This window comes from Brassica rapa, chromosome A03 (genome assembly GCF_000309985.2).
Source record: "Brassica rapa cultivar Chiifu-401-42 chromosome A03, CAAS_Brap_v3.01, whole genome shotgun sequence".
Classification (NCBI taxonomy): Eukaryota; Viridiplantae; Streptophyta; class Magnoliopsida; order Brassicales; family Brassicaceae; genus Brassica; species Brassica rapa.
The window spans coordinates 16,094,851-16,118,422 of NC_024797.2; the positions used below are offsets into that span (position 1 = coordinate 16,094,851).

The window sequence follows — 23,572 nt, forward strand, 5'->3', positions numbered from 1 at the left end:
ATTACACAGTCAAATCTTTATCTACCAGTAGATTAGGGCTGTGAAGCCCGGTTAAGCAAACCAATTTTGGTTTTATTCTCTTAAACACGAAAACCGGGACCGTTTATTGCGTGTATATCGGGTTTAATCTCTAAATGACAATCTATTTGGATGTGATGTTTGCGGCTTAAAATGAAAATGAGAAAGAAAAGTAGAAAACAAACCAATCAGATGTAGATGGAGAGGTTACCATCTAGGCTGGATGTCTTTTTGTCTATACGACTTTTAAACGGCGTGTTAGAGTTTTCCAAAATCGTAGTCATTATTTTGTAAGTTAAAAAAAATATAATATTGTATTAATAAATAATTTAAAATTATATAAAATATAATATAAAACTTTCTAAAACTAAAATATTATAAACTATTATAATTGGTAACCGTTAAGGGTAGGATTAACGGGGACGCTTGGAGAAGTGCTAAAGGGTGGGCTCCACAGCAAAAGATGAAGCAGCGACGCCAAAGACGCCAGATTAAGCGTCGGGTTTTGTTGGGTCTTGTACTGTTTCACGGGTCCCACTAACACGTGGCGGTCTGCGATTGGCTCGGTTTTAATTATTTTTTTTTTTTAAATCAGACAAAAAACTAAAAAAATAAAAATAAAATAAGCACCCCACTTGGGGTGCTAGGTTAATGGTGCTCTAAGACAACTAAATAACAATTAAGACTTCCTGCTAAACTGACCACTCGCTTAGCGTTACAAGTACAACTTTTTTTTTAATTTGGTCAACAAGCGTTACCACTTAAAGATAAGTCAATGCTTTACGTTTCTCTGACCAGTAAAACGTTGAATAAAGATCTATACTGTAGGCAAAAAGATAAGTCAATGTTTTACGTTTCTCTGACCACTAAAACGTTGAATAAAGATGTAACTGTAGGCAAAAAGATAAGTCAATGTTTTATGTTTCTCTAACTGCTCGCTATAATATGTTTCTCTGTCGTTTAGTACGGAAGAATCTGAAAGAAAAACAAAACGAATAGAGAATGTTTTTGCCTTTCTTATTACACAAGTATCTATACTGTAGCACCTTTATTACCTTAACGAACATTCAATGAAACATGAAGCACGAAGAAAAATAAAAAAGAATTACAATTTTAGGACTTTTTATTAATCACTCGAATTACACACGAGTCACAAAGCTTTATTAGCGGTGGGATCAGAAGCAGCAAGCTCCTTGTACATGTTTGTTATTGCTTCTGCGAAGTATTCCTTTGCTTGTGGTCTCTTAATCTGCAGCAAACATTCAATCAAAATCCTTCAGCTTAAATTCATTTTCACAAAAGGTTTACTAATCATCCTACGTCCTTTACTAACGCATCTAGTCATGGCCGGTCTGAGATTTTGGGATTATATTTTTTTTAACAACTTTAGAAGCTTATATCTATATAACTTTTTTAAAAAAATTTGGAGACCATATGTCAATGCTTCACTAGCCTATACGCCAATGTTTCACTAGCCTATGTTGAGAACCAGTGATCGACTATAAGAGTAGAACTAGTGGTTCTAATTCATCTAAGTTGCTCAAATGGGTCCTGCAGAATTTACCTTGAATGTTGGTGTCAACAAGCCATTTTCTAGCGTGAATGGCTCCAGCACCAATGTTACAGCTTTTGCAAACTCAAAGCCTCTCAACTGCATCAAAGGTTTTTTAAAACTTTAGTCTATGATATTACCTGAGCTTCTCTCCCAACAGCGTAAAAGATGCATTACCTGAGATTCTCTCCCAACAGCGTCCATGTCTGATAATACTGCTGCTTTCACTCTCGGGTTATTGCACAACTCTCTCAGATCTCCCTGCAGCATTTTTAGCATAGTGGTATAAATTTACTTTCCAAGTGTTACATTTGAAACTTTGGTGAAGGAAGTTTATATTTACCTTAATGCCTTCTGAAGCAGCCCAGCTTTTAAGCACATCTGGATCAACCGATACAACAGCCACCAATGATGAATTAAAGCTATCACCTGAGTACACATAAAAACCGGTTAGATAGGGAAAAAACAAAGCAAAACACTAAAGAAAATTTTTTATACCATATATGAAGCATTGGCCCACAAATCTGCATTTGGCATAGACGTTTTCTATTTTCTCTGGAGCTATATACTCCCCTTGCGCCAACTTGAAGATATTCTTTTTCCTATTCAAAGAATGAGGAAAGTTAACAAGAATGATTCTCGGTACAAAAGATACCAACAACAAGTTCCCAAAAAGCTTAAGCCATCTTCAAATAGTGGATACCAATCAAGTGATTTGGGAAAAACCTGTCAATAATTTTGAGACGTCCTCCCGGAAGCCAAAGACCTATATCTCCAGTGTGAAGCCATCCATCTTCATCAATCACCTCTCTCCTGAAATTTAAATACATTTAACTGAACCGATTATACTTTTGATATAATTTGGATAGTGGAGTGCAATGTAGGTTTTCATACGTTTGAACTTCATCCTTGTAATAGCCTCTGAAGATGATGGGACCCCTAACACATATCTCGCCACGAGGATGTGGTTCATCCGCTGATGTATAGTTCATTTCCGGGACATCCACAAGCTTTACTTCTGAAAAAAGCAATGCGTATTAAATCATACAGAGACATAACTTGTAATATTAATCTTATCGCAGAGTCACTAAGAAGCTTACCACAAGCTGGATTAGGAGAGCCAACATGTCCAGTGAGGTTATCACCCTCGTCCATTCCACTTATAACACAAGATGTTTCAGTCATTCCATATCCTTCTGATACCCTTCCTCCAAAGCATCTGGAGTAGTCATATACACAAGTTAAAGGAAACCAGAGCCTGAATAACTATGCATGCGCTAAGGACTATATGTGTGCATCTTGAGGATGAACTCTATTGTATAAAATGAAAGAACACAAATCTCTTCAAAGCGATGAACTTACATCTTCAAAAACTCCAACACTTCAGGAGACAAAGGTGAAGCCCCAGACGTCATAAAACGAACTCGTCCTCCAAGTCTGTCTTTTATCTTATTAAATACCAACCTGTCCCATATGGGAGACGCACTTTTTCCTGAACCAACAGTACCCATAGAAAGTAAATCAAGCCCCAAACTGAATTTAAAAAAAAAAAATCTAATTAGAGTTAATGTGCACGAGAGGACCTACCATTCAAGAGAGCCTGCTTCTTTGCATTATAGGCAGCATTGAAGAGCCTCTCTTTCAGCCCACCCGAGGTTTTTACTGCATTAGTAATTCTGGCAATAAAAAATTTACCATTAGTTCAGTGAATCACCAAAACCAGCATAGAGCGTATATCAACAAACTGAAACCATTTATTACCCGTCATATATTCTGTTGTATAACCGGGGGACGCTGCTGAATACAGTAGGTCTCAGAGCAGCCAAATCATCCAGTAGTTTCATATTGTCCTGCAGAAAATTTGGCAAGTGGTTCTTCCAATTAATTCAACAGAAAAGAATTTGAATGTGAGGCTATAAGCAAAGACCACCACATCACAGCTACACAGGTCTATTAGGATATAATCTAATTCCAGAGGTTCTACCATCAAGTATAGAAACAAGTTTATGCCAAATAGTTGCCTAAAAGGAGAAAGTTCAGTTTCTAACCCCTTGGTAGAAACCAACAGCAACTCCGAAGTACACAGCTAGGATCTGATTTGCTCGTTCGTATATGTGTGCCAGTGGAAGATATGAAATGTAACTGGAAGTGTAAGAGAGTACCACAAAATTAGTTACACAAGTACTTAACATGAAGAATGGGACTTTTTTAAGAACAGAGGTATATGTAGTAAATGGATACAAAAGAGAACATTTAAAATGTTTTACTATTAGACTATAAGTAGAAAGAAAGAAAGCACTTACATATCTGAAGAGAAAAATTTCACACTAAAACTGGATCCAGCAACATTTGCAATCAAGTTTGCATGAGTCAATACGACTCCCTTTACATCCAGAAAGAGCAGGCCAGAGAGGAATGAAGCGTACATGATAGCATAAACAGTAATTTAGAAGCCATAGACTGTAAATATGAAATAAAGAAGACTAATGTCCCAGTTTGCAAGTAAGCAACAAAATTTTCAAGTAAGCAAAACCTTTGGGGTCCCAGTTGTTCCGCTTGTATAGCATAAGGTTGCAACATCATCAGGCTTTGGTGGAGAAAACGGCTGAGGGTTACTACGGCCCTGAAACAATTTTTTTTTGTGGTCAGAAAACTGTGAAACCAACATGTAATAACTGCAAACTCTTAGTTGATGGAATGTCCTTAATCCTACATATCTTCGGAGAACGGATATTGCATTACAGTTTCTAGAGCTAGATAACAGAGAAGTGTACCTGATTCAGTAACACCGAATATGATACAACTTTAACTCCTGCGGATGGGGGAAGCGAAGGTAAAGATTCATTCAACCCTCCAACAACCTACTTGGTAGATGATAAGAATCAGAAACAGGGAGAAGAGAAAATTAATTTGAAAGCTGTAGCCACAATACTCAAAGTATAATCAATAGTAACAGAACTGAAGTTTATTCATACCACCACCAGGCGTACACTTGGCATCTCAGACAAGCCGCTAAGTAACTGCAAGCTCAAGCGATAAACCAACCAGAGAAACAAGTAAAGAGACGTCAGAAAAAACAATTAAGTAAGCATATGGAAAAAGAAAGTAACTCAAGCAGCAGATTAATGAACTCACGGAGTTTAACGTCTCTGCCACACAGAATATGGCTTGCACATTTGCATGATTGACGATAAATTTCACAGCATCAGGACCTTCAGCCAAAAAAAAGTATAACTAGAGCATCCCCAAGAAAACTTGTAATGAAAACACAAAAAGCTGTAGCTAAATACTTACCAAGAGTATCATACAAAGGAACAGACACATAAGAATAAGAAGCACAAGCCTGATCAACGATGAGCCACTCTGGGCGGTTGATAAAGTAAATTCCAACAGACGATCCCTAATTAAAAAAAACACAAACTTGCACCAGCCAAAACTTCAAGCTGAGAAGAAAGAGTTAAAATCAAAAATCGTTTACCGTGGTGATTCCATGATGAACTAAACCAGAACCTAGAGCAGTTCTTGCTGTACCAACTTCTCCATATGTCATCCATTTGTAGCTATAAGAGTAAACCAGAGTAACGTAAGAGAAACCACAACTGCAAAAGCCGTCTAATAAAACATAACATAATCAAAACCTGTCCTGAGATTTTTGGAGCTTCAGAACAACAATTACAGATTATAAACTTAATAATCAATACATATATTTTCCTTAACCAATTTTGAGGCCCGATCATCTATACATATTACGCATAATAACCGGTTTTGAGATTTATGGAGCTTGAAACAATTACGCATAATAAACTAAATAATAAATAAAACTAAAAGAACATATTTATTGATTGTTTGTCAAGATATTAACCAAATTGGATGCATAATAATCTATACATATTAGCAGTGTTCTAAAAATCGGTTCAGGTGGGCGCGCATCGGCAAATCATGTCTAAACAATACGTCCGCCTAAACAATAATCCTCTATAAAGCCCCTAATCACCAGCTAACGAATTTTTGAACATTGCATATTTAGCCACTTAAGTTTTATGACCGGCGCGAAAGTTTCATTTCGCTATACCCAGGACCGGCCCTGAACATGAACAGTATAAGCAAGTAGCTCACTCTCCAACAGTTCCGTCGACACGAACGCGAGTTCCTAAGTACTTGTAATCCCGAAAGTCATGAACAGCATGCCTACACATATTCATTAATTATCATCAGAACAGTTGACTAAAACAAATAAACGAACAAAAGGAATTTGAATCCATACTCAAAGTTATCATGGAGAGTGGCGATGTCAGGATGATCCGGGAACCTGCTAACGAGCTTGAACGGAGATCGAGCAGATCTAACAAAATTCAAATCAAACACGTAAGGTTAAAAAAAACGTTTGAAGGAAGAGAGGAAGATGATGGTGGATAGATATATAACCTGTAGACGTTCCACTTGCCAGTGCTCAGCTTCTCCGGAAGCACGACGCTGTATCCATTATCTAGTTATGATTGATCAGGTAAGGGATCAGAAGCGGAAGCTGAAGAGAGAGATGAGAAGGAGATGAGAAGATGGGATTACTGACCGAGACAGAACTCGCCGGCGGTGGGATTGGAGCTGAGGAGGAGAGGGGAGGAGCGAGAAGACGTGACGAGATGGGAGTGGATAGCGTTTATGCGGCGGCGTGCGGCGGTGGTAGAATCCATTTTCCGATTCGGAATCTGAAAAAAAGAGAGAGAGAGAGAGAGAGAATGATCCGATAAAAAATTTGACACTATGGCACGCTTTTCTAACTCGGTTGATGTCGTTATCAGTTGATTTCGTCAATCATAAAAACTTCTAGTAAATTACATAAAACAAAATAAAATATATTTTTCACAGAAAATAATAACACTGGAGAAAAAGTTCTTTTTTTTTTTTTTTGTAACTGGCTTACTTATATTAAAAACAGAAGAAACAAAAGATTACAAAAGCCCAATGACTCTAGTGTTAGAGCCGAAGCCCAATTTAAAACTCATATAGTAGAACCCAACCCCATACAATTTGACCTTAGCCCACATTTGTCCTAAGCCTGTTAATGAGAGAAGAGATGGTGATGAGACACGATGATTTCAGACGACAATGGAAGGTTCCCGACCCCGAGCCTGAAAAAGACATGAAGCCAGTTGATGATTCAATCCCTCTTTACCCAAACCACCGCTGCATCATTTGTGAAGAACGCCTCGGGTTAGTTTCTCTGAAACTCTGTATTTTGTTTCTTATCTGGTGATCAATAATAGAGAACAATGAATCAAGTGATCGGAATTGATTTGCATGCAGGCGGTTGTTTCTCTCATTCCAAATCCAATAGAAGCATGCCTGCCACCCAAGGAGAGTCAGTGATCGCATAGTCGAAGCCACCGGTGAGAGCGATAACATCTGATTGAGGGAGTTGTCCCAACTTCTTTGTGGTACGATCCCACATCTTCCCGCAACGCGATTCCACAATTCAAAAGCGTAGCCACAATCCCAGTAAAGATGATCTCTCGATTCATCCGTTTGGTTACAAAGAAGACAAAGCGATGGTACTTGGAGACCCCAAGAGATCAAGCGGTCGCGAGTGGGGATCCTGTTCTGGACTACCAGCCAAGCATGAAAACTCTGTCGGGGTATACTTCTAGGACTCCAGATGACCTTTGCCCAGTTAACTTCTTCTACGTCGCCTCTGAGGTATTGATAAACTTCACCCGTGCTGAACTTCTCACTGCTTTTCCCATTAATCTTCCATACATATTAATCTGGCTGACTATTGAAATTGATAGTAGTAATGAATGTCAGAACCTGAAGTTGATTCTCTGTTCTTGCCGCAGGAAGTTGCCAAGTTCCATTGCGATAAAGTGAAGCCAGAGTTGCCTTTAGCGGGATCCCCAATCTTGATCTGCCTCCTTCCAAATAGTCTTGGAGCTTCCCAAATGGACTCCAATTATCAATCCAGAACCGGCCATGCTCACCATTTTGGATTTGAATGTGAATTAAAGGGTAAGCCACACTTCTTAACTTGAGGAGTTTGTTTGCTAGCCAGGAGAATTTTTGGGAGGGGTTTGTGGTCCAATAGTTGCCTACGGACCCTTTTAATATGACTTCTTTGAACCAGGAAACCCACACAGAGTCAGGTCTAAAGAATAGGAGCCAGATCAGTCGCAGACAGCAAGCTTTATTCCATGTTAGTAGATCTTTAACGCCTAATCCACCTTCTTCCTTCGGTTTACAGACCGTAGTCCAAGCCACCCTCGCTGTGCTATGTGCGTCGAGGTTCCCTTTCCACAGAAAGGCACTACACATTGAGTTGATCTTCACAACACAAGCTTTTGGAAGCACAAACGAAGAACACCAGAAAGTGGTAATTCCCGCGATCACCGTTTTTATAAGCATTAGTCTACCCGAGAATGACAAAGTTTTTGTTGACCAGGAGGAGAAGCGGGTCTTGATTTGATGGAGAAGTGGCTCACAGCTCGCTAAGGACAGTTTCCTCGAGTTCATAGGGACTCCCAGGTATCTGAAGGGTAAGCTTCCACACGCCATCCCTGTTGACGCTTGAATGGTATTGATCTCCTCTTCTGTCATTCCTGAAGCAAAGAAACTCGTTTTTTGCAAACTGACAGCCAATCCAGAGCGATTTTCAAACTCCTTGAGCACTTGCAGCACACACTGGACAGATTCTATGTTTCCTTCAATGAAGATTAGGAGATCGTCAGCAAAAGACAGGTGAGTCAACTTAACTTTCTTGCAATTAGAGTGATATCTGAGCTTAGAGTTAGTTGCAGCTGCATTAAGCATATGGGACAGGCAGTTCATAGCTATGACAAACAGATATGGGGACAGCGGATCTCCCTGTCTAAGGCCTCTTGTTCCCTTAAAATACCCATTGACTGTACCGTTATAACCCACCATAAAACTCGTTGTGCAGATACAGGAATGCAGCCAGTGAAGCATCTGGTGCGGAATCCCCAAGCCTTGGAGACATGAGAAAAGAAAGTTCCACGACAGAGTGTCAAAAGCCTTAGCTATATCTACCTTGATGGTAATCTTCTTCGAGCCTTTGTTTTTATGATATCCGTTTATTAGCTCGCTGGCAAGAATAGTATTTTCCAGTATAAGTCTTCCTTTGACAAAAGCCGTTTGACTAGGCAGAATGAGTTTAGGCAGAATGGGCTTTAGTCTCTTTACCAGTAATCTGGAAATGACTTTGTAGACTGTGTTCAAACATGAGATTGGTCTGAACTCTGTGATTTCTGATGCTCCAGGGAACTTCGGGACTAGAGTGAGGATCGTGGCATTTGCTGAAGAAGGTAGGAAACCAGTGTAGAAGAAGTGAGTGATGGACGTGATCACCTCATCTCCTATTGTGCTCCAAGCGGCCTTGAAGAATCCTGAGGTTAGTCCATCTGGTCCCGGTGCCTTGTTCGGGTTGAGCTTGAATATCATTGACCTTATTTCATCACCAGTTGGGATTCGCAGCATCTGCGAGGCTTGAACCGGAGAGATTGAGAAGTCTAGGAGCGATTGGAACCACTCTGGCGTAGAGGGAGCGACTGGATTCACAAAAGAAGGTCCTAGTACAGAGCAGAAGTGTGATACAGCAAGGCTGCTCATTTCGAAGGGATCAGTCAACCAAGCTCCGGCGGGTGTGAAAAAAGCTCGAATGGCATTGTAGCTCGCCCTGACTTGGCAGATTCTAAAGAAGTAAGCTGTATTTAGATCACCTTCCTTTAGCCAATTTATTCTAGACTTCTGTCTGAAGAATAACTCCTCAATTTCCCTTAGGAAGTTCCACTTTTGGTGAAGTTCTCTTTCCGATTGAAAAGTGTCTGGACTCGGATCATTCAGCGCCTGTACCTGCACATTTTTTAGCAAACTGTGAGTTTCCACAACTCTCTCTTGAATCTTTGAATAATTTTCTTTGTTTATCCTCTTTAAATCACTCTTTATTTGTTTCAGCTTCCAACACAGCTGTGTTAATGATTGCGAAGCGCTTCCAGCATGAATCCAAGCATCGTTTATCACCTGAGCAAACCCCGGGTGTTTGGTGAGATAGTTTTGGAATTTATAAGGGAAGGTTCCGGCTCTAGGGAGGAAGAGGGCCAGGTTTAGGAGACAGGGGGTGTGGTCAGACATTTCTTGGGCTAGGAACGAGGCTACAGCATGGGGGTAGGAGTCAATAGTGATGTTGTTAACGAGCAGTCTATCTAGTTTTTTCGCTGTAGGGCTCTCCGGTTGGTTGTTCGTCCATGTATGACAAGGACCAAGATACCTCAAGTCAAATAACCCCGCTTGTAGCAAACAATCCTGGAGTTGGTACATGGGATTATCTGTGAAGTTTACATCTGGGTTTGAGTGCTCAAAAGGGAATAGGATTTGGTTCAGGTCACCTCCCACCACCCAGTTTTTGTTTTCGAGATCAAGCGTGGAATGGGTAATGAGGAGTTCATTCCACAATTCCACTCTCTCGTCGCTTTGGTTGGAAGCATAGATAGCGGTGTAGTAGATAGGAGCCTGGTTAGGGATAGATAGGACGCATGTGATGCACTGTCTAGACTGGACCAGAATATGAACATCTAGAGGGTATTTCCAAATAAGTACAATGCGCCCATCAGGGTCTGATTGATGGTTTGATAGGTACTTCCAGCCAGGGCATATTTTAGATAAGATAGGGTTTAAGAAGAGTTCTTTAATATGAGTTTCTAATAGGGCACCAAAAAAGGGGTTTTGACTACTAATCCAATTTACAAAAGGTGGATGCTTGCTCGGGTCATTTAGACCTCGAACATTCCAAAAAAAGAGCTTGACACTCATAGGGAGGGAGAAAGAGGATCCTCAAGGCGAGGTCCTTTAGAATCAAAAGAAGAAAGTGTTTTTGAAAAGTTTAGATCAAGAAGGGGGGTAAGGGGAGGGTTAGGAAGTAAGGGGATGAGCGAATGGTTTAGGAGTAAGGGGGCAAATTGGTTAGAGGTTAACGGGAATGGGTTTAAAACAGATTCGGTGAAGGGGTTTGAAGAGGTGGTGGACGGAGGAGAGAAGGTAGGGGAGGATCTGGAGCGCTTAAGCGATGGTCTGGGTGCTTGGGTAGGTGAGGAAAAGGGGTTAGTGTTTACTAGGGAATTGGATGGGAGAGTAGGAAGAGTTGGAGCAAGGGAAGTGGGTGAGGAAGGGGTTTGGAGAGATGGTAATGGGAGGTCAACCGGAGTTAAGGCGACAGAGCCTAAAGGGAGATCCTTAACAACAGGCAGGTATTTTTTGTGAAGTTTTCTAGAAGCCTTTGAAGGGGTAAAAGATGAATTGGGGTTTTTGGTATTATGGGTGGTATTTTGGGTATTTTGTGGAGTTTTTTGGGAAGGCTTTGAGCGGGTGTTTGTGGGAATTCTTTGGTTTTTTGAGTAGCAGTTTGCTCATTCGAAGGAGCTTTATCTTTGTCAGGGGGAGCTGGGAAGAAAAAGTTCTTATACACTAGAATATAATTTCGGTGGAAGCCTCCGTTGTTTGATTAAAAGTTTATTAGTGTTTTTATATTATATACTTCATCCGGTCGGGAAATGGAAGCCTCAGTGTTTGATTAAAATTTTATTAGTATTTTTACATTATACTCGCTCCATTCCCGACCGAAAGTAAAAAAATTTAAAAATTTATTTTTTATTTCACAAAAATAGATGTTTATATTTAAAAGTATTTTTGTATATTTTTTAGAAACATTAATAATAAATTTTTGAATTAATTAAATTTTATTGGTGGATAGTTATTGGAAAGTGTATAAAAATAATTGTAAATTAAATTATAAATATTTATTATATTTTTAATGAACTTGAAAACTCTAAAAAATCTTACTTTCGAAAATGGAGGGAGTAAAATTTAAGTTTCAAATCATAAAAAGATAAATACGTAATTTAATAGAAAAATAATTATAAAAGATCTTTGCAACTAGACGTGAATTATTATAACACAAATAAATTTATATAAACTGTAAAACTGTTTATGTAATATTTATTATATTTTGTAATAATATAATTAACTAATTTCTGAAAAATACAACTTCTCGGATATTGGTATAATTCATTACATGTCTCCTAGTTTCATTGAAGATTTTGATAACAAAACATTACTTATAATAAGATGTATTAAAGTTTCTATTTGGATAGTATTATACTCATCAGTCATCATCATCTCAGGTTTCAATCTAAATAAAACCAAACGTAAACATTTATTGGTCCAGTCGTTGGGTGAATGTTGCATGTTTTCATACCTAGCTCTTTTGTTCTAATACCAAGCTTAAGACAATATTTATATAAAAATACAATACTTAAGACCAATTTTTATGAAGGTTCTTCTTACGCGTTATAGACTTGATCTCTATAAACCTGGGTCATAATCTGATGACAGAAACATATGTTCTCTCGAGCATGAGCTCTAAGGTTTTGAAACATCTACTTAGCTAGGCCCAAAATTATGAGTACTCCACTTGAATAGCCACTCGCCAGACATCCCTTTTTCCCTTTCTTGTTTTGTTTACACGATTAACCCCTTCTTAATGGGTTTATAACTTAGACATATTAGTAAGTAATGGGCTATTCTTTTATACGGTCTGGCAATTGTTATCTCTACTGGGCTTGTAAAAAACACATAACATGGTCATAAACTCAGCCTAAGTAATAGTCTGCTAGCTCCACAAAAACAAAATGCGATATGAATTTTTTAAAAGAAAAAAATAACAATAGTAATCACATTTGTATTGATTATATTTGTCTCGTTCCTAACAAATGGAGCGTACTGTTCGTATAGGTCACAATCATCTGGAGCGTACTGTTCGTATAGGTCACAATCATCTGGAACACCCTTAAACCAAATTTTGAACTTCTTAGAAGAAGCATGTGGTGACACGAGCTAAAACATTTTTTGTTTGTCTTCTGTATAGGTTCCAAGAAAGAGGTAACAACACAAATACAAATGACTAATCTCCATTCGAATTTCTAAATTGTTGTATTATTATATAACATATATAGTAATGTGTTGGTCATACATCTTTCTGTATCTTATTATTTTGTATATTTTCATTTTTTTTTGTCATGGTGTTGTCTTTTATTTAACTTTAAATTGGATAACTCCTAAGGATGCTTGTTCTAGTAATGGAATAGATGGATGTAAGTATCCATGACTGTGGTTTATTCCATTGAATCGGTACTCTTATCCAAACTAGCTATACTTAAAAATAAAAGCCTATGTTATTATACACATATATTGACATCTACTTTGTGAAAGTTATAGTTTGCTTGGATGATATGTGAGTGAGACAATAGTTATGGATGAGAATGATATTTTCATGTGGATGTCATGCTTTCAACAAAAGCTAAGGAGACAAACAATAATTCTATGTGGCCAATACATAACATTCTCTTTATATTCTCTGTCTGCCTAAAATATATGTGAACTCTGTTAACCAATATATAGTTCATATGCATGTGTAAGCATTGTTTATATTATAAGCTCAAATTAAAAATTTAATACATGGTCACAATTTAAAAAGTTTAAGGAGTGGCTCATAAAGGCTCCACTAAGATAGTCAAAAGATGGTTTTGCGTATGCAAATCATTTTGAGCCATGAGATGCACACTTTGGTTTCGCATCGTGTATGTTCAGATTCGATGTAGCGTTCACCTAGTTTTGGGATGATTAAATTTGTTCCATTACAATTACATATTTTTCTTGCCAAATTCTTTTCGAATAAGTACGAAATCAAGAATCAAACTATCCTAAAAAAAATTGAATGTTTGTAAAGCGCAGGAAGAAATGCTTTCAAATATGCCAACACAAAATATTGTTTTTGCATTAATTTACAGTTCCGTTTTACATTTTTTAATGAAGGTAAAATTGTTATTCAAACAAAAAGAATATTGTCTAATAAGTGTTGTTGCTGCAGCTTGTTTAACCTGTTACAAACTAAAATGAAATTTGAAATTTCTATAATATTATTTGAGAAGTCAGTTTCATACGTGTTGCGCTCACATTAACTCTTGCGGTAGTTGATTACGATGATACCATTAATGAATCAAATATATATAATTATCTTTATTAAATATTTTTTTTATTTTATTTTTCAATTTTTATTTAAATTTTATTTTTCTTTATTTTTTTCAAATAAGCTATATAATAAAGAAAATTTATAACTTTTAGAAACGAAAAATATCTTTTATATATAGCTTTCATAGTAAGGAAAGTTCACAAAATAATCTTGATTTTAAAATATAAAAATAATCTTCCATTTTAAAAGATATCTTAAGCAACATAATATATATTTTAGGGAAATTTTCAAAGTATTACGCATTTTATTTAAATCAATCTATTTTTCAAATTATTACGAAATAATTTAAATAACATAAACTAAGATATCTTTAATGAATAAAATTTAATTTTTTTATTTGAGTTATCTTTTATATTTTTCAAATAACATATATGATAAGATAATATTTATAAAACTTAAGACGAAAATATGTTTATATATATATATATTAATGTGATTTCATAAAAATAAAGCATAGACAAATAATCTTGATATTAAAGTAAAGAATTAATCTTCCCTTTTAAAATTTATCGGTTATATTTTTATGTAACTTTATACCTATCATCACTTTATTTTTGTAAATTAACCTATACCAAATTACTAAAAAAATCAAAAATAGATTACACATCTAAGATGAAAAAAAGTAAACTAATACAATGAATACAATTTGGTTGAATTAGATTATAAATAGTTATACTTAAATTTGACTGAATATATGTAACACAATATGCCCATAAAACGAGTAACTAAACCAATCCAAAATCTTTTATACAAAGTCAAATATTAAATAAAAATAATATATTTATATTTATATTAATATTTTTATACATATAAATTATAGAACAACTCAACGTATTACTAAATAAATATTGAAATTCTCAAATAATTATATAAATATATTAAGAAACTATTACAATTAAGTATTTGTAAACTTATATGTATATATGCATAAGGTTTCAAAGGACTATCATTGCTAGATTAATTTATGTAACTTTAAATCGGTCAACACTTTAGTTTACTTATACTATTTGATTCTCAAAATAACATATATTAAATATACATAATCTTACTAAAATATATTTACAAATCTAAGACAAGAATAAAACTATATGAAAATAACAAAATTAGTCAAAATTTTAATCTGTATGACAAAAATATTTTATTTGAATCCAAAAAGTAAATGTTATCTAATATATCTAAATAATAACCAAAAAGTCAAGATATTATATATCCAAAACTATACGTCTAGTTAAAATAACATAATTTTATTTAATCATGCATATTGATTACAATATAAATAACAGAATAATAAAATTAAAAACAAAATATTTAATAAATTATTATAATATATTTAATTTATAAATATTTATATCCATGCATAAGCACGGAAAAATCACCTAGTTTACATTATAACACCTCACTATTGCTAGTAATATGGTTTACATGTATCAAAACGTAAGACTTAAGTTTCTGTCTCCACTAGTTGAAACAAATAACTAATATTGATGGATAACGATTCGAGTTTCACTCTGTATTTTATTTTTAAAAACTTTGTGTGCGTGTGTGCATCATGGGGACTTTTGTGACTTGACGAGTCAAATTATTTTCGTAAATTAAATTCTCCTACTTTAATTTGCTTGTGTGACTTGTGTCCCCTGTCGGTATTCACTTAATAATTGTAAAACTCAATTAATATTAATAAAAGCATCTTTATGTAATACGACACAAATGAAAAAAGCAAACCATGACCGTTTGGAGCGGCCAAAGGTTGCTATGCTACTTTCTACTTCATTTCTTTGCCTTGGTTCGAAATTTAGGACCACATGTGGTTGATCAGAGACTCAATATATGTAGATTGATATTTGTCTTGACAGATTACGTCTGCAGGTCAGCTCCTTTGCCTACATTTTCTTCATTAAATTATGTCAAATAACTTTTACTCTCATGCTTACGCCCTCTATTTTATTATTATTTTATTTAATCATTTCGATAGGGATGCAGTGGACAACTAGGTTGAACGGTCGATCAAAGAATTTAGGGTTCTTCGAAACCTGTTCTTGGATCAATTTTCTTTCGATAGGTTCTTGAGACCAACTTTCTGAATAAGATGAATTTAATCGAATCTTGTTCAAGGCAACTCAAAATAGATGAATTGAATCAAATCTCTTTTAAGGGAATAAGCAAAAACTCTATTATTAATTATCAAAGTCTGAATACAACTTTAGGTTTCGATACCTATTTATAATAAATCTTTAAATTTAGAAAACCCTAATCTTAGTTAAAATAGAAAAACTACTAAAATATAAAAAATACAATAAAAATTAATTATTCATGTAAACTAGTGAATAATAAAGATATTTGAAAATATTTCAAATACTTATCTGCATCATCATATAGTGTATCAAACTAAATGGTAAATCATTTCATTATTGATTCCTTCATGTAAGAGTGTTGAACAGTGGAGCGTTACTTTTTCTTAATCAGTGATATTTAGAAGAATAGTACCAACGAGTACTCTGATCTCAGATTTTAAATGAAATCTAAAAAATATTTTTATCTTCGTCTGGTAAAACAGTAGCAACTTAACAGGATTTGAACCCATAACGACGGATTTATGGTTTGTCCCAAATTGTTCTTCTTATCACGAAAGTACCGTTAATTAGTTTGAAACATAAATTTTTGGACTTAATTATCGGATCGCACATTGATTGACATGTTTTTTTTTTCTTTTTTAAAAACGGTAGTTTCTTCATGCGATTAAACAATAAGAAAAATCATATGTATCACATTATTGTTCTTCTAATCATCTTTCATTTGCTTAGTTATGCAAATACACAAATTCTAATTCTATTATTAAGTGCACTAAGTAATGCATGATCATCCATTTGGAACATATTGTAAAATGTTCTAGTTCTAGAGGCTGAGTCGTACTAATTTTGGAAAAGAAGTTAGTAGGAAAAGAGAAAACTGACATCTACTTGTCATATATAATACATATCTGAGGTATCTTCGTACCAAATCGCCTATGCATTGTCTCTCGTCGAATTCTGTGAGAAACTATAAACTATGTATCTACTTGTGTTAATGTCTGCTATACACCTCGAAAATTTTTGGTCTGCTGTTCATTGATGATGTTTAGCTAGCAATTATATTTGTATACACATTCTTTATTCACACACAGTACACAAGCTGATAAAACTTTTCCGTTACAGAAAAACCCAGAACCTAAAAAATCTCTCCCATTCTCTTCATTATTAAGGACCGGCTCACACTTCTAGCTAGCCTATTTCTTGCAAGTTATTCAGTAAAAGATGAGGTTAGGGTTTTTTGACAAAAAAAAAAGATGAGGTTAGGGTTCAACTGCTTTTTAGTTTAATACATGCATATTTGCTTCCTTACAAGAATTACAACATTTAGTGTTCTGATCAAAACATTCAAAAAATGTAAATGCATATTTTTTTTTCAAAAAGTCCAGGTTGCAAGTTTTTTTTTTAAATGAATAAATAGTAACGAAGCGCATATTTATAATAATCATGTATTATTTTATATTATTTATGTTTTATGTTTCTAATTGGAGTCATGTTCGAAGTTTGCTAAGAAAATAGAATTTCTGGCTTTCTCATATACTAGTTTATTAAGTTTTAATTGATTTAATAAAGAATTTTTTGATATATATATATATATATATATGCATTTTAACAAAAAAAAATATACATACACATATATTATTTAAAAATTTTAGTAGATCTATTACGTTTTAAAGGTTGTAAAAAAAGGCATCAAACTGTCAGAAATTCTTACGCTAGAGTAGTTCATTGCATTATCATTGTTCCTGCTGAATATAAAAGTAATACTAACAAATGCAAACACACTTGCTATGAGCATGGTTTGTTTTATCATTCCTCACATGGCTTAGAGTTTATGGAAAAGCTAGCTAGTGAGTAATTAGTGACTTTAAGGCATTAGTTTACCTGTAAAAGTTTTATGCAAGTGTTGTTTTGTCCCTCTCCTTTTCCGAAAAAGGTTTTAATTAGGGTTTTTTCGTACATTAAACAGTGTAAGCATCTGAAAAACAAAAAGACATATAAGTGTAAGTGATAGTGGGGAATCAATGCTGATTCACGAGTCTAAAACGTTGTGTTTTCGTAAGCTACACCGTACAATTTCATAGAGGTAACATGGGTTGGACTTGGAGAGGGTAAAAGCAACTTAATGTTGGCTAGCCAAAGAGAAAAAGGACAAAGTTTGATGTTAACTTAGTCTAACTGGATTACTATTTATAACAACAATGTGCAGAATTTGAGAGAGAATATTCCAAAAGTAGAAACCTAAAGCAGGTGGCTTGCGGCTTCCCTCTATCGTCTTCTTTAATAAAACTATCCACAATGAGAATGTTGAAACTTGGTTTCAACTGTTGAATACCCAGTAATGAGATTATTGAAATGTTGTAGTTTATTTAGGTGGATTTAAATGGTTGTAAAGTTTCTACTGTTGATTTTTTTTTGGCCCAATACAGCCACGTGGTGCAAATTGATTGGGTAGAAATGTTGAGCAGATTTTTTTTAATTTTTATCTTTACCCAATAATTCAAACTCATATATTATATAATAAAACTTAAAAAATAAAAAAAAATTATAACAAAATTCATGGTTTTTATGATATATAAATAGATATTACTCTCATATTATTATAAAAAATGTCATTTTTATTATAATCAATTATTTTAGTGTTTTAAATATTGTTTTTATTAAATGAATATCAATAATAATTTTTTTAACACCCAAATTTTTTCTAATATTCATGTTAACTACCAAAATCCCAACAATTAAAAATAGTGGGATAGGGTGTTCAATTTTTTTTAAAAATCATTGTAAAAGTTAAAAATAAAGTGAATATTGAATAAATTAGGTGGACGAAACAGAAGATGAAGTTGAATGTTAAAAAAAATGTTGAAAATGAAATGGGCGTTGAAACCATTATACATGGTTTAAGCGGCGGTTTTGAATATAATTTAACACATATAATATTTACAGATATTTTTTTGCTAAGTATAATACTTACAGATCTAAGATCGATGTGTTATTTATATATGTGGAGATAATGTGATTTTCTAAATCTTCAAAACTCAACCAAAATAAAAACACATATGATCGACGGTAGTTAACCTTAAATGTATTGCATTAATCAAATAATAGTGGTCTCTCTACAATTCTCACGTGGACATAACTGCTCAGATCGATCATGGTCTTGGCGACTTTGCATCGTTAACAAGATTGGACTATATTATATATAGTACAATTTAACAAAATCAGCTGGAAATAAATTTTGACATCCCTTAGACGAAACTTCCTGTTAAAATCTAGCAAAACTAAAACAACGTACCTTCCTTTTCTTAATCTGTTAAGCCACTTATGTTTTCATTATTTGTTGTTAGTATAGTATTTAAGGGCATGAATATCACTCCAGGTCATAACAAGTGGGCGGGAAATGGGGTTTGCTCCTTGCATTCACATGCAGTTTTGTTTGGTAAGCGTGTGTTTGACACACTTTTTACTAATTATTTTATTTTTCGTGTATGATGCATGCATATGTTCGGTTCACGAACATTCCTCTCTAGATGTTCACGCCTTTACCGATGCCCATAATCGTATATTAATTATATTTCCGTGGTTAGTGAAAGAGATACTGAATAACTGAGCGTTGCTTTTATGCTGGTACTGAGAAGAAACAAATAGTCATTTTCACTATCATCAGGGGGAAACAAGATTTGTTCATTGTCTAGGTTTTCTTAATTTTGGTAGATAAGTAGATAAAAAGGAAATTAATACGATTGTAACTTTTTATTTTAATATACTGTCCAAAGACGTCTAAGCCATTATAATTTTTTTAGTACCCTCTACACGATTTTGACCACAAAAAAATCTCTACACGATCTAATTGAAGTTGTGATTAGAACCAATCGGTGAGAATTTATAAATTGAAAGAGTACTATGACTCTCATAGAAATTAATACTTAGACGACTTAGGATATAATTAATGGATCCAATTTTTTAAACTAATATAAATATATTATAGATAACGATAATTTTTTAAAAAAATATGATGTATATAAAATATTTTCTATATTCTTTGATGATTTTCCTAATTTTGACGGTTGAATTTAGTCTGATATTTTAAATCTCTCAATACAAATCTTTCTCAACAATATTTTGTTCTGGTTTACGTTCCAAATAGATAAATAGTGTGACATGTTTAAAATTGTACCAAAATTTTAACCAAAACAAACTTGCACAACTTTCATAGGAAAGTCTCTTTCACTTCTTTGTTTTTGTGGGTGGTCTCTTTCTGGCCACATCACATGCACGAGGATCGATGCTTCCTCTCCTCTGACTCGATCATATCTTTTGTTTTTGCTATTTAAGTGATAAAACTATGATTGACCAAGCTTGCTTCATTTCTACAATTGCATTCCTTTTACTAAATTATAAAAAGAGAAAAAAGACAGGAATAAATATTTCCTGTGTATATTACAAATATGGAATTGTACAATGGCCCTATTCTATTCCTTCACCTTTTATAGTATTGATGTTCCCATATAAATAATGTGGCATAAATAGTTTCATTTTTATTCAAGTGGGTAGTGTGGAAAAGCTATTTATCCACCACCCTCTCTCTCTCCATACCAAACAATTCTTTCTATTTTTTTCTTTATTTTTTGTTGTTGTAAAAAGTAACTTTTAGGCACTACAAATTAACACCATCTCCCTCTCCTTATCCCTCAAATCCATCTCCAAAGCCTCTCCTACTTCTCTCTCTCTCTGCTTCCTTGTTTTCATATAACAACAAAAACTCCTACAAAAGTCTTCTTACAAAACTTTTAAGCCATGGCAACTGTTGTATACCAAGGGTTTCAGTCTCATTTTGAGTCTCAACACTTTGAGCCAAGAGCTCTAAGACTCAGACTCTCTTCTCCCAACAATCCCCACTCATCCACACCTCTCAAATCCCATTTCCTAGACTCATCCATCACTCCACAAGACAACATTTCTACCACTAAAGCTGCCTCTAAGACAGAAAGTTGGAGCTTCCTCGAGCCCATCTCAAACTCGAGCTCTGATGACAAAGACAAGAAGACATCATTACCACCGTACGTTCATACTCCATCTTCTCGTAGAACTCTCAGTGATGAGAGCTTAGCATTGTGCACTGAAAGCCTCGGTAGCGAGACTGGCTCTGATGTCATTAACGATCAAGATTTGTTCTCGGTTACATCCGAGTTACAAACTACTGAAACTAGACCAACGACAAGATCCTCGCGACAAGATAGGAAGAGGAACACGGTGGCTTCTCTTCCACCTCCTTTGACGAGTATGAGAGGTCTTGATGGCATTCAAGTCAAGTCTCACCGTGAGAATGGAAGATTGGTAATGACGGCCATGAAACCTCTGCCACGCGATCGATGCTTACAGGACCGAAGTAATGGCTGCGTCCGACTAGCCATCTTGATTGATTCTAATGACCAGATAGAGACAGAGATCAAAGAAGAAGGAGAAACAGTTGAGATAATGAGAGATAACGAAGAAGAGATTCAACAATACGAGGAAGAAGAAGTTGAACTGATGGTTATCAAGAACACTCAAAGATCAAATAGATGCCATGAAGGTGATCTAGAAAACAGAGGATTTCTAAATTGGGAATCTTTCTGTGTTGCCACTTCCTAAAAAAAGAATAATTCTGATCTCTCTGTGATCACAGTTTCACAAGCTTTTTTCTACTGCATTGTGTTTTCGTTTTTGTATAATTAACAACCTTTTTTTATCACTCTCTTTGTTTAGAGATGGTATTAATACTGGTTTACCGACAGAAGGCCTTGATTGTTAATTTTATATTGTCAACTACCTTGGTTACTGATTTAATAAGTAAATATTTAAGGTTGTTTTACGGTCTGTTAAAATATCTTCATAATAAAAAAAATTATCAACTAACTTTTGTAAATCGTATGTGTTACAAAAATTATAATAAACCCCAAATAAATAGCAATTAGGCTTATATTTAGTTCCCTCCGTCTATTCTTGTTTTTCTTTCCCCACGTTTTCATCTTCTCAAAATTGATCATATCTCTAAGACTTTAATTTTTTTTTTTTGGTAAAACTAAGACTTTAATTTTGTATTATGATTGGACATTATAAAAGAGACTCCACTCCATTCATTCGTCATTGTCTAAAATCTTAAGAAGCATTCATTTTCATCACAATTGGTCATATATTATATATTGTGGGGGGGGGGGGGGGGGGGGGGGGATAGTATTATCGTATACTATATAAATACATTTGGGAAATAATCTTATAAATCCTAGAAATTAAAACAATAGTACAAAATAGAAAAAGGAATAAAATACTAAACGAAAAAAAAACAAGGGACTATTGTTCCGTACAATGACGACGTCACATCTTAACCAAAAGCTCTCCGAGTCTCCGCCTCTGGTCCCCTGAGCCTCTCTCTTAGCCCCACAGTCCACAAGATAAAAAGGCATCTGGTTGAAAATTCGCTATTTAAACAACTGTATTTTTATTAGTTTTCTTATAAATTTAATTAATGTATTAAAATAAGGTATTGTTAACTTTATTAGAAAATAAAAACAAACTAAGGACATCTCTAACAATGACACCAAATTTAGTGTTGGTATTTTGGTGTTACATTGTTTTGTAATTTTCAATAATGATACCAAATGTAATACTATACTAGGTGTTTTCCTGCACCATGTGCAGTGATAAATTTTTTTAAAAGTTAAATTATATTTAAAATGAAATTTATTAATATTATATATTTTATTATTTTTGACTAATATTAATATAAAGTTGATTATTTAATAATAAAATTAAGAAAAAATAATAATTTTGTTTATTTTAAAGTACATTTAATAATATATATATGTAATATATTTAAAATTTGAATCTTAGATAAATTTTTATCTATTTATTTTGGTTAAATGTATTAAATCAACTTGTATAAAATTACTAAAAAAATCATATAAAAATTGTATAGTTATTTAAAAACTAAACAATATTTATAAAATTTGTAGATATTTAAAAGAAACTAATAAAATTACGATTAACAATTTATTAATTTTTTAAAACAGATGTAGAAAATTTTGAAAATATTAGTAATAAAAATTTTATAATTATAAAAATACAATTAACTAATATTTCGAAATTTATAATGCATATTTCAATATATTTATTTTAGTGATGATTTATGAGTTATTATCTTATTTAAGAAGTTTACCAAAAATATAAATCAACATTAAATGTAATGTATTTGTTATTGTCATATTCTATAAAGTTTACCAAAAATATATGTCAATAATAAATGTGATTGTTCATGTCATATTAATTATAAGTCATATCATCAATCTTGTTAGCTATGTCATCATTTTTTTTGTAAAAATGATTGTAGAGAGAACATGTGGCAAAATCACTTCGCAAATATAGTCTAGGGGATATTATTTAATGTTTTCAATTTTTAAAATTTTGTAATTGATAAATAATTATTTTGTCACCTTTAGATGATTATTTATATTTTTATTATTTGTAAATGATAAATAATAATTATTATTTAGTGATTTATTTTGACAATAAAAATAAAAATATTTTTTTTAACGAGGTGCCATTACAAAGAAAAAAGAGAGATAATAGGTGCCACTTATACCTATTTCAAAATGAATCATAGTTATAAGTTAATTTCATCAAGACGAGATTTTTCTTTTCTAAAAAAAGATGGTTTCGTTCTCTTTGGAAATCCAAACAATATAGATAATCTTTCCCAACGAAAATTAAATATGAGTGGCTAAATGTCTATTAAACACTTTGTATCACTCACTAAACAATAGCTGGTTTGTAAGATTTCTTAATCTGCTCTGCTCTTCGACTCAA

The 23,572-nt window shown here is 33.8% G+C and overlaps 2 protein-coding genes across 2 annotated transcripts; one reads left to right on the forward strand and one right to left on the reverse strand.

Moving 5' to 3' along the window:
- Positions 1–1,000: 1,000 nt before the first annotated feature.
- On the reverse strand, positions 1,001–6,372 carry LOC103859132 (long chain acyl-CoA synthetase 6, peroxisomal). Its single transcript, XM_009136618.3, has 23 exons — positions 6,141–6,372; positions 5,996–6,056; positions 5,835–5,912; positions 5,687–5,758; positions 5,049–5,130; positions 4,865–4,970; positions 4,706–4,782; positions 4,546–4,590; positions 4,345–4,431; positions 4,104–4,193; positions 3,874–3,953; positions 3,619–3,712; positions 3,332–3,420; positions 3,158–3,246; positions 2,933–3,062; positions 2,671–2,789; positions 2,465–2,588; positions 2,297–2,383; positions 2,069–2,172; positions 1,914–1,999; positions 1,748–1,831; positions 1,583–1,669; positions 1,001–1,267 (listed from the first exon to the last, which is right to left on the reverse strand). Exons 1-23 carry the CDS (start codon positions 6,259–6,261, stop codon positions 1,169–1,171), a joined length of 2,091 nt encoding a protein of 696 aa, XP_009134866.3. The 5' UTR covers positions 6,262–6,372; the 3' UTR covers positions 1,001–1,168.
- On the forward strand, positions 6,232–21,586 carry LOC103859133 (protein FANTASTIC FOUR 4). The gene is made up of 2 exons (XM_009136619.2): positions 6,232–6,459; positions 11,023–21,586. The coding sequence occupies exon 2, from the start codon at positions 20,525–20,527 to the stop codon at positions 21,359–21,361; it is 837 nt and encodes a 278-aa protein (XP_009134867.1). The 5' UTR covers positions 6,232–6,459; positions 11,023–20,524; the 3' UTR covers positions 21,362–21,586.
- Positions 21,587–23,572: the final 1,986 nt, after the last annotated feature.